Source organism: Phragmites australis, chromosome 17 (genome assembly GCF_958298935.1).
Source record: "Phragmites australis chromosome 17, lpPhrAust1.1, whole genome shotgun sequence".
NCBI classification, from domain to species: Eukaryota; Viridiplantae; Streptophyta; class Magnoliopsida; order Poales; family Poaceae; genus Phragmites; species Phragmites australis.
The window spans coordinates 24,880,514-24,897,327 of record NC_084937.1 but is presented as its reverse complement, the minus strand read 5'-3'; the positions used below and the strand labels follow the sequence as shown (position 1 = coordinate 24,897,327).

General features: G+C 45.2%; 2 protein-coding genes across 2 annotated transcripts in view; both read left to right on the top strand.

Annotated features, from left to right (window-relative positions):
* The window catches only part of LOC133897006 (disease resistance protein RPM1-like), a 72,102-nt gene that overhangs the window by 47,119 nt on the left and 8,169 nt on the right, over positions 1-16,814 (top strand). The gene's annotated exons all lie outside the window — the stretch shown is intronic.
* On the top strand, positions 250-6,276 carry LOC133896666 (disease resistance protein RPM1-like). The gene is made up of 5 exons (XM_062337265.1): positions 250-571; positions 1,820-2,066; positions 2,419-2,477; positions 2,602-5,436; positions 5,777-6,276. The coding sequence occupies exons 4-5, from the start codon at positions 2,688-2,690 to the stop codon at positions 5,875-5,877; spliced, it is 2,850 nt and encodes a 949-aa protein (XP_062193249.1). The 5' UTR covers positions 250-571; positions 1,820-2,066; positions 2,419-2,477; positions 2,602-2,687; the 3' UTR covers positions 5,878-6,276.

Below are 16,814 nucleotides of genomic sequence, written 5' to 3'. Positions count from 1 at the left end.
GGCGCGGGTGAATTTGACTGATGGAGAGCGCGGGACGCATGGCGGCGGCGGTAGCGGATTTCGCTGGCGGTAGCGTGACGTCGCCGGCAGCAATGTCGCCGGCCCGAAATATTTTCAGAAAGCCCCCTGGTTTGGATCGCGATTAATAATCATGAACCGAATATTTGCAAACAGCCCCCTAATTTGGATCGCAATATTTGCAAAGAAACCCTGGTTTTGGACGGCTGCCCCCCCCCCCCCCCCCCGGCCTCTCTCGGCTTCTCCGTCCTCCCCACCTTCTATCCTGGCCGGGGATCGCAAAGCCCCACCCCATCCATCCCCCGCTCAAGCCCTCCACTCCTCTGCTCCTGCAGCTAGCGAGCAGCCACGCTCTTGAGCTCACGGCGCGGCCGGGCATGGCGGCTTGGTCCTTAGCGAGCGCGCCTCCATATCCTCCGGGACCGCGGCGGTCGGAGCCTGTGCCTGCCGCAACCGCGACTGCGACGGAGTCTGGTTGCTCCGCCGCGAGAGATGAGCCCCGAGCTTTAGCAGCCTGTGAAGAAGAGGAGCAGAGTTTGGTTGCGACGCCGAGGTACATTCCGATTCCTCCGAGACTTAGTCACGCACGCACCGATCGAACACCAAATTTCGTCGTAATGCAGACGCATATGCTACGTATTGATTCCCTGATCTGGGTCGTTTTCAGCTTTCACCTCGATTGATGCCAGATACCAATATAATGCTGTATTTGAGTATTTGTATGCTTTTTCCTCTTTTGGGCTAAATGCACTTGTCTCAGCTAGCTAGGAATTTTGGGGTTTACTGAATTACAACACCCAAAAGCAGCGATCCTATCCTTTAATTTAGGGATGGATATAGCCCAGGCGCTCTTAAGAACAATAGATGATAGGCATCCAGAAGTATTGCTATTTTTCAACATGTTAGGCACCACCACCGTTCTGATTAAGGCATTCAACCATGGCATTTCACTTTTTTTTTTAAAGTAACGCAATCTACTTAAAGTTTCAAAACTAGTCTGGAAGGAAAAAAATTCTTCCATTTTGCCCAATCATGGAGCCATCCCACTACTGGGCCAGCTGTAGTATTTGTGAGTCAAATGTGAATAACCTTTGAAAGTGAGTGTTTGTGAGTCAAATGTGAATAACCTTTGAAAGTGATACGATTTCATTACATATAATTTATTTTGGACTTTTTTTTTGCTGTGTTAAGTCTTCCTTGAATCGGGTTTGAAAAAGTTTTCATTGATCAAACCTAATCTATTTGAGTGGACCGATGCAATGTTTTCCTCACGCGTTTGTAATTATTTAGCCTAAATGTTGAGCTGACGTGAATTAGGATAGCAACATAGATTATTGAGTGATTATTTATCTCTAATCTTAAGCAAGCAAGGTACTGATGTGGCTACCAACCCACAGTCTAGGAGTCAGCTAGTCAAGGCAACTGGAGTTTGGTTCTTAGATTTTTTTCGTTTTCTTTTGAGGGGAAACCGTGGGGGAGTTCCCTAATCCCTACAACAGTTTTGTAAAATAAAAGGAGAATGTGTACAAGGAGTTGTAAGGAATTTACAGGAGGATTATATCTAATGGTCTAGCCATGATAAATTAAAGGTCTAAGTTCCTCTTTTACCCTGTGCAATTGCTGGATATCTTCTTGTGGATGATGTATATCTATAATAACGAAAAGGTCTTCTGCCTGTGAGTTTCGGAAGAAGAGGTCAACTGTGTTGGAGCAATTTATAATAGTTAGGTTGTATATAGATTACGAAAATCATATTCTATCTGCTACATACCTAATATCTTTTTTAATCTGAACCCTGTAGTTTTGAAAATTGCTGGACCCTGTCATTGATACAACAACGGCATCCATCTATATATGTCTGTAGCATTGCAGCTGGGATTATCACTGCACGCATCAACTATATACTCCTCTGTTTAGGTGCTGCTTTAGTTCTGCCTTCCCTCATCCCTTCTGCACACTAGGAACTTTGATGACACTCTCTTGCTTTACTCAAAAGGACATATTTTCCACATCTTGACGACAAAGACAATTTGATTAAATGTGTAAAGGTACAATACTCTCCCCTCCTCTCACTTCTCTTCTTCTTATTGTCTCAGAGCAATATTGTTACCAATTTATACAGCAATTACAGTAGAGCAATATTGTTAAGACAGAAAAAACTTGGGAACTAAAGTTGTTGTTCTTTTACGAGGAAAGAAGTTGCCACCTTTCTTGCTTATATTGTTTGCACAATCTGAGAAACAACCCAAATGTTTTAATGTCCTTTTATCTTTAACTTACACTTTTTCCACCATCCCCCCCCCCCTCCCCTGCTGAAATCATTACGGAAGTTACAGGAGCAGCAGGTCTATCCACACATTTATCCTTAGGTCTTATGGTTTGTCCATCTTCTTTTTCCAGCAAGCACATGCACTCCAAGAATAATACAAGGATTTCAACAATTTTCAGCAAGCCTGCAGGTATTTCAAATGGTTTTATCAGAATCAGATCAGACTTCAATAAAATTAGCTCTGCTTTAATAATAACATTTTGATTATTAGTTAGTATTTCCTGATTGATAAAAAGTTTGTGTTCTTTTTGTAGATGTGATGTAAAAGGATGGAATTTTATCTTAAGTGTTGATTATTGCAAATATACTGATATATCAAAGTCAAACTGCATGAAGAGAAATGGTAGAGGTTGCTGTTCTTTTTGTCATACAAAAGATTGGAATAGCTGTGGCAGGTGAAACACTAAAGTTAGCTAAACCCTTGCTTGGAAAGAATTCTGAGTTGCAAATGGCACTTCCAGTTAACATGAAACTGATAAAAGATGAACTTGAGATTATTAATGCATTCCTTAAGGAAATTGGCATGAAGGGTTGCCATGGTGAAGTTGAAGAAACTTGGATAGGGCAAGTCCGAAGGTTGGCGTATGATATGGAAGACATTGTAGATCAATTTATGTATGTTGTTGGTGAAAACAAACAGAAAGAATCATGGGGTTGTGTGAAGAAAATTTTGAAGAAACATCAATATTTATTTTCACTTGATGAAATCGCCACCAAAGCAGATATAATAAACAAAGAGCTTATGGAGCTTTCGAAAAGAATAGGTCGTTGGACTGAACCAATATCTGGTTTGAGTTATATTCCTGCAACAAACTATGACAGCGAACAACAACTTTATCAACCTGTACATGGTCATTCAATCAAAGATGATGAACTTGTAGGAATTAATAAAAATAGAGAAATCTTGATGAAATCGTTGCATCTGGAAGATTGCTCTCTTCGGATCATTGCTGTTTGGGGTATGGGTGGCCTCGGGAAAAGCACCCTTGTCAATAATGTCTACAAAAATGAAGCACTAATATCCAATTTTGATTGCCACGCATGGGTTTCTGTTTCTCAGTCATGTAAAATTATTGATATTTGGAGAAACATGCTGGAAGTTATCTATGGAAATAGAGCATTCGATGCTGGAAGTATGGACAGTGCAGGACTAAGAGTGGAACTGATGAAAATTCTGAATAAAAAGAGGTTCTTGATCATATTGGATGATGTCTGGACGGCTGAAGTTCTTTTTAAAATTAGAGAGGTTCTTGTCGATAATGGCCTGGGAAGCAGAATAATAATCACGACAAGAATTGAGGAAGTAGCTTCAATAGCTGAGGATGGTTGTAAGATCAAGGTAGAGCCTCTTAATGACCATGATGCATGGCTTCTATTTTGCAAGAAGGCATTTCCAAAAACTAAAAATCATGTCTGCCCCACAGAACTATATCAGTGTGGTAAAGACATAGTGGAGAAGTGCGATGGTTTACCGTTAGCTCTTGTGGCAATAGGGAGTTTATTGTCCCTGAAAAAGAAGAGTGTTAAAGATTGGAGGGTCTTTTATAATCAACTTATATGGGAGCTACACAACAATGGGAGCCTAAATCACGTGGCAAAAATTCTAAATCTAAGCTATAAACACCTACCAAACTATTTGAAGAATTGTTTCTTGTATTTTGCTCTTTTCCCAGAAGACCATCCAATACTTAGAAAAAAATTGATTAGATTGTGGATTGCTGAAGGGTTTATTGAAGAAAAAGGAACATGCAGTTTAGAAGACATTGCTGAAGCTTACCTGGGAGAACTCGTCCAACGAAGTATGCTTCAGGTTGTGAAGTGGAACAGTTTTGATAGGATTCAATGTCTCCGTATGCATGATCTTGTGCGTGAACTAGCCATTTTCCAATCTAAAAAGGAGAGTTTTAGTATAACTTATGATGACAATCATGTGGTGGGACAGGTGGGATTGGATTCCCGTCGTGTGTCGGTGCTCCAGTGCAACAAGGGCATTCTATCAAGCATATGTCCATCCAGGCATCGCACATTCATATTATTTGACACCAGCATGGCATTATCTTCATGGTATTCTTTTATTTTCTCGGAATCTAAGTACCTTACAGTATTAGAATTATCCGGCTTGCCTATTGAGGCTATTCCCACTTCAGTTGGAGAGCTCTTCAACCTCAGGTATTTGTGCCTAGATGACACAAATGTGAAGGAACTCCCTAAATCTATTACAAAGCTTCACAATTTACAAACATTGAGCCTTGAACGTACACAAGCACTGAGTTTTCCACGAGGGTTTTTAAAACTGAAGAAATTGCGTCACCTCCTTATTTGGAAATTGCTAGATGCAACATACAGAAGTTTCCATAATTGGGAACCTATGGAGCCATTTGAGGGCTTGTGGAATCTGAAGGAATTGCAGTCTTTGAACGAAGTTCGAGCAACTAAAGTCTTTGTTGCCAAACTTGGATATTTATCCCAGCTGAGGTCTGTTTCCGTTACTTATGTGAGAAGTAGCCATTGTGCACAACTGTGCTACTCTTTATCAAAGATGCACCAGCTTACAAGATTACACATAAGAGCAAGCAACGAAGATGAGCTCCTCCTGCTGGAAGATTTGACATTGCAAAATCCTCTTGAAAAGCTCGAATTGGTAGGGCGGTTGTCTGAAGGAACTTTGAAATCTCCATTTTTCTCTACTCATGGAAATCAACTTCTTCAAATAGAGTTATCATGGTGTCAGCTCATAGAGAATCCAGTAGCACAGCTTTCTGGATTTTCAAATTTAACTGAATTACGTCTTACAAGGGCATACACTGGACAGCAGCTAAACTTTCATGGAACGTGGTTCCAAAAATTGAAGAACGTTGTATTGTGGGATTTGCCGCAAGTCAATCAAATATGCATACATGAGGGAGCTTTGGTCAGCCTTGAAAGTCTTCACATCAATGGCCTCAAGGAATTGCGGGACGTTCCTATTGGTATTGAATTTCTCAATTCTATCAAGGAGGCATACTTTACCAGGATGCATTCTGATTTTGTAAGGAACCTTCAAATGGGAAAGGTAAATCATATTCCGAAGGTCTACTGGTCAACACAAGGCAAGTGAAATCACCTTCCCATCCAAGAAATTATGCTCGTACTTTTTATATATTTGAAATTTGTGTTTATCAGTTACTAACAAACCATTTTAGAAGTAAACTTTGCTCACCTGCAAGTGGTTCTGAGTGCACATAGAAGGCTGTAAGTCTATAACCCACTCTATGAGCAAGCATAACAAATAATGTTGATAATACTCAAAGTGTACTGCACAAAGTTTCAGTTTTATTGGCATAAGTATATAACACCACCAGGGGTTTTGCGCAATTACTATGAAACTTTTGTTAAGTTTGCATAGATCATGTGCGTCTCAACTCTATGCCTCCTTTACATAAAATGCAGGTGTGTCCACAGGTGAAACAGAAGCTGCTAACCTGCCCGGACCATCCAGCACCACGCCACAGTGGCGATTGTTAGGTCCGTCAGGTTGGGTCGTCATCTAACCCAGCTTGCAAAAAGACGGTGATTGGCAACTTCAAGGGCCGCTGGGATTTATCGTTGTAATCTTCTTCAACAGAAAGCAGCTCTTCTCCACTATAAGCAGCTTGTCCATCGTCAGAACTCGGAGGCTTCATCGGTGGACCACTTCCTTGTTGCCGTCACCCGATGTCGGTGTCTGTCCTGCTAAAATTACCAAATCAGACTACCTCTGTATTGATTTGGAAAGAGAGAACTAAAAAGACAAATCCAGAAAATAGTGAGTGTTGCTATGATGCTATCCCATGGTTGATGGTTTATCATTACAGTGTTCTCGGTTTTACATTGTTCTTGTAGTTAACTCTATTCTGGCTGCCATCTGTGCTGTGTTATGACGCTGGAATTCCCGGCCTTCTTTGCTTTTTTGTACGACTGGCTTATGGCTTTCAATAAAAGCTGGAAACTTCTGTGTCTAAATAAACACGTCGTTTTCGTATGATGGTATTCGGCTACTGTTTCAGATGATTATGTAAGGTAAGTGATGCATGCTATAAAGCCCAAAAAATGCAGTTACTTTTTGGATGTGCAAGTTTCTTTTAATGAACCGGACCAAGCTGGTTTTTATTCAGCAAATGAACCGAATTAAACTGTGTTTGGTTTTTGTGTCATCGGCCAACATATTTGTGCCACAGTGGTTTGTAAATATGCTATGCCCTCTGTTCTTGCATTCAGATTATTGCCTGCCGATGGACTGTTGTGTGCAACATAGTAATATATTTTTAGGTTCCATAGTATTTGTCCGGCACATAAAAAACACATTATTTAGGTAATTAGTGGATCATGCTTGGCCCTATTAGATGTAGTAGTAGCATGCCTACCGAACAAGATAAGAAAATTATATTTTACTTACTTTTTAAGGGTATGTTTGGTTCGGCTTTTCTGTACTTTTGCTTCCTAATAGCCAGAAGCTAAACCAAATAGCCCAGCAGTGAGTTGGCATTTAGAAAGTTGAAAAGCTGATTTATGAGAAAATGAGCTAAAAGCTGAGAAGCTGATTGAGATGAGCTTTTTTTGTCTTTTGGTATGCTGAGAAACTAATAATTTATTACAAAAGCTAATAGTAAAAAGCAATCAGGCAGAAGCTAGTAAAACCTCAAGCCTCAACCCAATCAAACAGACCCTAAATCTCATTGGTACGTATGCATGCAGTTATTATGGGGAATTTATGAAAAATGCCACTAGCAAGTAGCAATCACCATTTTAGAGCAAATTTCGTTGAAAAATGCATAACTGGAATCATCAAAATTCCACTTAGCAAGCGTTGAGCAAGTTTGACTGCCCGTTTTGCCTTCAGTAAAGCCCCATGGATTTCTTTTCCCGTTGAGATTTCGACGCACACCTTCTGAACAACAACGTGGAACTGGATTTCTTTTTTTGTATCAACGAAAAATTTCAAATTATTCTCTCCGTTCTTTTGTTTGTTGTTATAGCTCTTTAAAAGTGTTAATTTTTCATGAAAAAGATAGTGTTCTTTTTTATTTTTCATTTTACGATTTCCAGTGATACTTGCACATTGTAGTTTGAGAATTAGTTTTCACATGCAGCCATCAATCATTAACTGCTTGGTCAAAATACTTGGCCACTTACCCATCAAAAGAGTTCAACCATAACTTCACTCCTTGCATTGCATCCCTCCAAATTTGGGAAGAGAAAGTCAGTACACCACAATCCAACATGGAAAAGAAAGATTGGAGAGCCTCCCAACAAGAAGAGAATTGTTCTTGTCATCAATCCGAACAAGTTCCTCAATGAACAAGGGTATCTCACCGAGAAGAAAGACTTGTGCTCGCCCTCTATTTCAACAAGCGGCAGTTCGCAGAAGGAGAACTCGACCCCAACAAAGCGATTCAGGAAGATATAGTAGCGATGATGAAGATTTGGCTTCCACGATTCTATTAGATCGTGGCTGAACTTAAGATGTCTAAGGTACTGGTCATCGGCCATCACTATGTTCAACTTTTTTTTGAAAGACTACAGTGGGGGAAACCCCTACTGTTGTATTTATTAAAAAAATAGGAGGAAAATATAAAACTGTGCAAGACTATCACCCTGGACGAACAAGAAGGCGGCCAAAGCCTAAAAAAAACTAGAGGGAGGGGAACACTATATAAGGCAGGAAAGCCAATCAGTTCACCTTCTTTACTTTGTAAGATGCTTTTGTTGCATAATAAAGGCACCTTGGAGTGGTTGGACGATTGTTAATGACCATCGGAGTAAAAGCAAGAGTGCGGCATCCACTAACCCAGTGTGAAGTCTTCGCTTGCTCTCGTAGTTAACTCTATTCTGGCTGCCATTTGCGATGTGTTACGATGCTGGAATTCCCAGCCATCTGCTTCTTTTGTACGACTTGCTTATTGGCTTTCAATAAAAGCCGAAAACTTCTATTGTCTAAATAAACATGTCATTTTCGTATGATGGTATTCGACTACTGTTTCAGATGATTATGTAAGGTAAATGATGCATGTACGGATGGCAATCGGGTATAGTGGGTACGACGAGTGCGGGTAGTGCTTATCCATATCCATACTTGCTAGTTTTTTTATCTATCTGTGGGTATACTCGCGAACTCCTGCGGGCGAAGGGCCGGCACCAAACCCATCGCCCGCAGGTATACCCATTTACCCGTGGGTGGTGGGGCGCGCGCAGGGGGGGTGCGAGACAACAGGGCCACGCTAGGTGAGCAGGGCGGCGACGTCCAGCAGGGGCGGGGCGGGGTGGGGTGGGGGAGGAGAGGGGAGGGCAGGACGGCGGGGAGGGGAGGGTGGGACGGAGGGGCGGGGCGGCGAAGTCCTAGCGGTGGGGCAAGCAGGGGTAGAGTAGGGGGAGGGCTAGGCGATGACGAGTAGGGGCAGCGGGGTGAGTAGGGGCGGTGGCGCGGAACGGCGGAGCAGGGGCAAGGGGGAGGCCGGGGGGGGGGGGGAGGGGTTGTTGGTCAAATGCATTGGATGTGCATATGTATGTGAGAGATTAGGGTATTGGAGCAAAAAGCCTACATCTCATAGTTCTATACGGGAAAACATGTGTCACGGGTATGGATATGTCTTACCCATATCTGTATAACTGTCGGGTAGTATTTTTCGTCCACGAACGTACCCATAGGTACCAAATACTACTCATACCCTACCCTATTCGGGTATTTACCCACGGATAAATGGGTAATCAGGATAAATTGCCATCCCTAGATGCATGCTATAATGCTCAAAAAATATAGTTACTTTGTGGTTTTATAAGTTTCTTTCAATGAACTGAACCAAACCTGTTTTTATGGTGCAAATTATTTTTTTTAAAAAGGATAAAGTTCCGGCCTTGGTATCTTAGGATGCGTACAACTCTTGTTACATTATTACATCATCATAACTTATTGCTGAAAAAGAAGAACAATAAGATAATTATTCTAGAGAGGTTACATGACATTATACGGCATATAACCTATGACTTAACCACCAGTCATTCTCAGCAAAAAGCTCCATAGCCGCCACCTCCAAATTCTGGCAACCTAGTTTGATATCTTCCCTTTTGTCTTCCTTTTATAGCAATCTCCAAAATCTAAACCAATAGGTGTCTGTCGAAGGATGAACTCCTCAATCGGGGATCCTGGAGGACCCCCTTTGAGATTCGGTCGGGGGATCATTCTGAATCTACCTCGTACGTGGATTTAATGCGAGTATATGAGACGTAGGCGGGACAGATGATCGGATGCTAATGGGAGTAAATGCTCGAGGGGTTTTAGACAGGTACGGGCCGCAAGGAGCGTAATACCCTACTCATGTGTGTATGCTATTAACGCTTTGTGAATGCCTTTCTCTGGATCTCTCGTGTTATAAGGATTTTTGTCTAAGTCTAGAGCTTCGGTCTTCAAGCGCCGATCTCTCTGAGCTTCTACTCGGCTTTGTGCTTCATATGTCGTGACCTTCTAAAACTTGTCTGAACCTGTTCTTCTCCGAGGTGCACCCTCCCTTTTATCCTGTCGGGGGAGGCTTGGCGTGCCCAGAAAGGAGGGCACGAGTCCCTATGAGCTATAAGTGGAAAGCAACTATCATGGGCTGCAGCTCAACGTTACAGGGGTTGAAAAGTGCGCCCCTGGCCGGTCTTGTCACCCATTACGCTCGGCTTTAGCAGTTGTAGGAGGGGGGCCCACCGGGCAGCCGCTGAACCACCCCGCATGCCCGCTCGGTCAGAACGGGTCTGACACAGCAGGAGGGCAGGCGATAAGCCTCGAGCCCAGCGACGACATCGCCCAGCCGCACAGGGTGACGTGCGATGGGACCCGTCGCATTAAATGCCCCCACGCCTCCCTGCCAGGCGGTGGCAAGGACTGACGTACTCAGTACGACAGGCGTGGGGGAGTGGTTGGAAATGACAGGCCACGCTCCCTCTTAAATACAGCTTCGGGCCTCTCACCAATTGACACCTCACCGCTGAGTTCTTGTGGGGTCCACCAGCAAGGGGCTTCTCAGGTCTTCGGGGAACTTTGGGTGCTCGGGGACTACTGTTCATAACCCCGAGCGCCCTCTCCCGGATATGTCTTTTCTCGGTCCTCGAGGAACTCCGGGTACTCGGGGACCACTGTTCATGGCCCCGAGCACCCCTCCCGGAACTGGCTCTCCTCGGGTCCTCGGGGAACTCCAGGTACTCGGGGACCACTGTTCATGGCCCTGAGCGTCCTCTCCCGGAACTGTGTCTTCTCAGGTCCTCGGGGAACTTGGGTACTTGGGGACCACTGTTCATGGTCCCTAGCGTACTCTCCCGGAACTGTGTCTTCTCGGGTCCTCGGGGAACTTGGGTACTCGGGGACCACTGTTCATGGCCCCGAACGCCCTCTCCCGGAACTGTGTCTTCTCAGGCCTCGGGGAGATAGTCCCCAAGGGAAGGCGTCACGTGGCATTCTGCTGTCCTGGCTTCGGGACTCGGGGACCCCTGGTTCCCATGTCACCGACAGTGCCCCTGAAAAGTGCGTGCAAAAAGAGGTTATTGGTGTTTTATTAGACACCATATCATTGCAGCATAGCCAAATCGTCTAAAATAGAGCGGCTAACACAACCAGGATCAATTTCTTTTTATTAGCTCCCATGTCACTTATCCGACCACCCATAGTATGGTTCATGTTCCTAGGCATAGTAATTCCTAAGGTAATATGTATAATTCGCCAAATTGACTTACCAAAGTGACACTTAAAAAATAAATGTTGTATGCTCTTATTGTGGTTGCAAAAATTGCATTTGAGGTTCCTATTCCAGTTTCTTTTGACCAGCTTATTTTTAGTCAAAATTACTCCTCTTGATAAATACCACAAGAAAATCTTAATTTTGAGTAGGAACTTAAGCTTCTAAAGCCAACGTGACAGAGAGCAAATGGGTTGATGAATCATTCTACAATACATGGAATGTATGGAAAATTGGCCATTGGCATGCAGGCCCCATCGAAACGAATCTACTTAATTTGTTATGTCAACATGTATTATTTTAGACACTAACATTTGATAGGCGATTAATCTGTCGCCAACAATAGGTCTACGGAAGGAAATATTTAGAGGTATTGATCTCATTACCTCCGCTACAGTGTCTTGCTTTCTCCTTACTATGTTATAAAGAGAGGGGAATTGCTCACTGAGTAGCTTTGTGCCCAACCACATGTCTTTTCAGAATCTTGTTTGTGTTCCATCTTGTATTTGGAATTAACCCAATTTAAAAAATTCCCTCTTAACTTTCATCAACCCAAACTAGAAATGAGAATCTTCTGACTTTCCTTCTACTTGTGTGATAGCTTTGCTACTTAATGTGAAGAATCATCCAAATAATATTCTAATTAATTATTAAGTCGATCATTTATATAATTATGACTACAATGATTAATCAGAATATCACCCCGGTTGTCACGTCCTGAAATCCGTAATTGTGTGTTTTAATCCTAAAACATTTAATTTCAGCTTCATGTTCCAGTTTGGGTCACTGGAGCACCTCACTTTGAATCAATGAGGTGCGAGAAGGAAAAATTAAGAGAAATAAAGGAGCTAGAAGCAAGTCTGGATTTTCCTCTAGGTAAATGGGGCCCACTTGGGTGGAAAATATCTCTCTATAGGTGGGCAACAACACTCTCTCTCCCCCTAAAAAGTTTGCCCATACGTACTACTCACCCACTGCACCAGATAAGGCTTTTTGAGGAAGCAAGTTGGAGTTGGTTGTCTCTCACTCTCTCTCTTAGGCTCCCTTTTTCCCCTTTTGGATCCCTATCTCTGGGAGCAAGATCAAGGTACGTATGTGGTACTCACGTGACCACCAGCTCAAGGACTACTCGTCCATCCAATTCATTTTCAGTTTCCCCGAAGGAATTCGAGCTGGTTCTGAACTTGTTTGGTGTTCTTTGGGTGAAGCAAGGAAGCAGCAGTTTTTTCACTCTTCTCGAAGCCATTTTCCGTCGTTTCCTCCTTCAACTGGCGGTCACCAATCTCAGCAAAGGACCTTGGGTGAGTCTGCTAGGCTCCCATGGCAAGTATGCTCATTTTTGGTTGGATAGATCTTGAATCTGGAACTAGGGTTGCAAAGTTCTTCAGTCTGGGAACAAATGAGGATTTATGTGGATTTGAGTTAGGAATCATGTTGCTAGACGGTTGAGCAAAGTCTAGACCCTGTACACCCTTCTAGGCATTTTTACCTTTGATTTAGAGAGACTCCCAGGTTAGTTTAGCCTAGTTTTTCCCTTCGTAATAGCTGCTATTCTGGAGCTTCACGAGGCTGGTTTTACTGTAGCGCCTAAGTACTGTTCACCCGAGCACCCCGGATACTGTTCACCCTTATGGTTGTATTGATGATGAGTCGGTTTGGTGAGTGGTGAGTTGAGATGAGGTGTGGGCGGTGTTAGGGGTGTCATCTGCTCACGAGGAGTCCTCAGGCAGTTCGGGGAGGGAACCCGGACACCGTAGACCGCTTGCACCGGTTAAGCACCGACCGTCGGTGTAGTCGGCTTTAGCACATACCTTACTCACCACATGTTGATATAATGGTAGGCGAGCCGATTACCTTCGCAGACGTGGTCATGTGGGCCTCGTCATAGACGGTGTGAGTCCGGTTTGAGTCCGGGCTTTTAGCGGTATTAGTTTGCTCGGGGAGTAGTTCTAATACCGCCGTGCCGAGCTATGGTTGATCCACATGGTTGGGCCTGGTTGGGAAAGGTTGTCACGGGTACCCCCTTGTGTGCATCTTAGCGGGTGGCACAAGCCGTATGGTCCCTGTGTCGTGTGGGTCCAGGAGTATCCCCTGCAGGGTGTATAATCAGTTCGAACTGCCGCGCTCTCGGTCATGAGCATCGCTATCGCTTATCTCCACCGAGCGACCATATTTTGGTCGTAGAGTTTCGATGTGGGTTGTGGCATGCTTGGATTGGGGTGGTTTGGTCGGTATGTGGTTGGTGTTTTGGTGGGAATGGTTTGCTTTTATACACTTGTTGTTCATATATCTGTTTTGATCAGTTGGTTGGCAGGGTTTGAGTCGGTGGTTGGTTAAGTCAGTTGCTTACACCTAGAGTCTAGGTTGCTTACCGCTTAATGAACTTAAACATGTCTTAATCCTTGCTACAGCTTTAAATGCATGATCCTTGGAGTCGAGAATATATATACTCATACTGTGTAAGACTTGCTAGTACCTTCATACTAAGGGGTGCTGCCCTTAAGTTGCTTTCAGGTTCGCAGGTTGGCGAGGGAGAGGCAGTGTTCGGCTACTTTATGCCTGCCGATCAGGGTGGCGGGCAGGAGTAGCACCTTCTACTCCGAACTCCGGTGTTTTTGGTATGGAGCCTAAGGGCATGCGGCTCCATACTCTTTTGTTGTATAGGTTTTTCTTCCGCTGCGTAGTTGTTGTTGTTCCTCTTTTGTTGTAAATTGTGGAAGCAGTTGCATGTTTAATAATGGTAATCCAGTTTAATTATTTGCTCTCTATTAAACTGTGTTGTGATATTTGAGTTGGAAGGCATGTGTTCCGATCCTGGGCACAAAACACGTGCCGGGACTACTGGAATGGTATTCTGGTTAATCGTCGAGGTTGTGATTATGAATAATGATTCTCCTGATGATTAATTAGAATACTATTTGGACGGTTCCTCATAGCTTGGTATCAGAGCCTGGTTTAATTTAGTAGCCTAAACATAATTAGTGCGTTGTTTAGTAAGTCGACAACTCCACCTAAACAACCCATAATTTATGTTTATGCCTCTTCATGTTTAATATGTATTAAACTGCTATCGTTTATGCCCCTAAGTTAAACTGCGTATTATGAGTGACGTTTATATGTCTTATACCACATTGTTTTGCTTTCGACCCTGCATTGATTCATGTTGAGCATTGCATCTTCGGCTTTGCATCGTCGGAAGGTAAGGTACGATGCTCGGTGGCGGTTAATCACCGAGGGCTCAGCCGGATGCGAGGCAGGGGCCCGGCATGTTCCATACGGTGATCCGTACGGGAAGTGAATACGCTAGCAATGGCGTATGAACATCCACCATGCGATGGGAGACATGGTCGTCTACTCGTGTGGCGTTTACACGAGATGTCCCGTAGGGTCTACGGGAAGTGAATACGTCATTGTCGACGTATGGATTGTCGCTTGTACGGCATGTGGTACAAGGGCCGTTCGCGCTCTTACTCTTTCTAGCGCGAAGGGTACGTTCTGGATGTTATAAACTGCCTGTGATTTTGATGCTTGCAGGTGCGGTTCTTATTTTGAGAAAGAAGCGGTAGCTAGGTTCGAGCATGCATCATTTCATGGCATTCATGCATGCATTCATATTTATACATGTATTGCGGGATTCTAACAATATATCCGGCGAATGCATTGTGCTGAGTCGGAATTTGACGTTTCCCCCTTTTTATTTTACATTTCAAGAATGGTTGTCACTCGGCGTAGTGGGGAGGTTCCGGAGGGTTCCGGTCAGAACAACCCTCCTCCACCGCCGACCATGGCGGATGTGCTCATGCAAATCGAGCAGAACCGCCAAGCGAATCACGCTCTCCTCCAGACGAACCAAGCGCTCCTGGAGGCTCTCGTGCGCAACGCGGCTCCTCATGGAGGAGGTGGGGCCGTGCGCCGAGACGACTTCTCGGACTTTTTACGGACTCAGCCACCGGTCTTCTCGCGAGCTGAGGATCCCCTGGATGCTGATCACTGGCTCCGGACGATCGAGCAGAAGCTCGCCCTTCTTCGCTGTGAAGATCACGAGAAGGCACTCTTCGCCGCCCATCAGCTTCAGGGCCCAGCGGGTGCGTGGTGGTCCGGCTTTCTGGCCATGCACCCCGCCGATCACCGCGTGTCATGGGCGGAGTTTCGCGAGGCCTTCCGCTCGTTTCACATACCGAGTGGCCTCATGGAGGCTAAGAGGCGGGAGTTTGAGGACCTCAAGCAAGGAGGTCGGGCGGTGATGGAGTACGTGCAGGTGTTCAACCACCTTGCACAATATGCTACCGAGGAGGTCAGCACGGATGCGCGCAAGCAGCGCCGCTTTGTGAATGGCCTGAACTCGAAGATGCAGGACCGGTTGTCCGCGCATAGGTTCGCCGACTTCAACGAGTTGGTGAGCACGTCGATCACGGTGGAGCTCAAGTATAAGAGCCACCAAGAGGAGAAGAGGCGGAAGAGGGGTTCCTCGTCTTCTGTGGGTGGGAGCTCGCAGCGCGCCCGCACTGAGAGTCAGCCTCCACAGTCTCAGGTGCCGTCGGCTGGCTACCCACGACCGATGTGGTTTGTACCACGTCCTGCGTTCTCCGCTCCACAGGGGCAGGCTGCACGACCAACCGGCTCCCAGGTGAGCGTGACCGGTGGCTCAGGCGGTCCGTGCTTCAACTGCGGCCGCGTCGGCCATTTCTCGAGGGAGTGCCCGTATCCGAGGCCGGGAGCCGCAGTGAGTGCCCCGCGACCACCGCCGGCTCAGTCAGCACCGCAGTCTTCGCAGGCGACTCACGTTCCCAAGCGTGGTCGAGCTCGCCACACTACCGCCGACGAGGTTCAGGAGGGTGACACCGTCCTAATGGGTACATTGGATATGAGTTTCAACTCTGACATCTTTTCTGCAGTGGTTTTGTTTGATTCAGGAGCCTCTCACTCCTTTATATCTTCGGATTATGTTTGGGAAAGTGGGTTGAGAGTCAATGCTACCCACACGCCGTACCTTATAGACGCCCCAGGGGCCAAAGTTTTAATCAACTAGTGTGTGAATAAAGCGGCGGTAATTGTCAACGGAGTTCCCTTCTTTGTCAATCTGTTAGTGATGAACTCGAAGGGAATTGATGTTATTTTGGGAATGAATTGGCTCTCCAAGAACAAGGCTGTGTTGGACTGTGCTCAGCGGACCGTCACCCTCAATGGTCTGTCAGGTACTCGGGTCCAGTTAAAGCTAAAGGATGTCAAATCCTGCCTGTTCGCCGTAAAGGCTGTCCCCACCAGGATTATGGAGACCATTCCTGTGGTGTGGGAATTTCCGGATGTCTTTCCGGATGAGTTGCCTGGAATGCCGCCTGGTAGGGCAGTGGAGTTCTCTATTGATCTCGTGCCCGGTGCGGCCCCGGTTTCGAAGAAGATGTACAAGATGTCGCCAGTTGAGCTAGTTGAGCTGAAGAAGCAGATCCAGGAGCTGCTGGCGAAGGGTTTCATTCGTCCTAGTTCCTCACCTTGGGGATGCTCGGCTCTATTCGTGAAGAAGAAGGACGACACTCTCCGGATGTGTGTTGATTACCGTCCGCTGAATGCAGTCACGGTGAAGAATGTGTATCCGCTTCCTAGGATTGACGGAAAGTGCTAGAGCTAATTGCACCGACGGACGGTACTTAAACAATGCAAGCGGTCTATGGTACTCGGACTCCTCTCTTGAACTACCCCAAGGAACTCCTCCGGGGCAGAAGACACCCCTAGCACCGCCCACA

What these genes read in the sequence shown, in the direction of transcription:
- LOC133896666 (XM_062337265.1), top strand. Translation starts at nt 2,688, where the DNA reads ATGGTAGAGGTTGCTGTTCTTTTTGTCATACAAAAGATTGGAATAGCT. An exon ending in GGTCTACTGGTCAACACAAG is followed by an intron (nt 5,437 to 5,776) that starts GCAAGTGAAATC and finishes CATAAAATGCAG; the next exon opens with GTGTGTCCACAGGTGAAACA.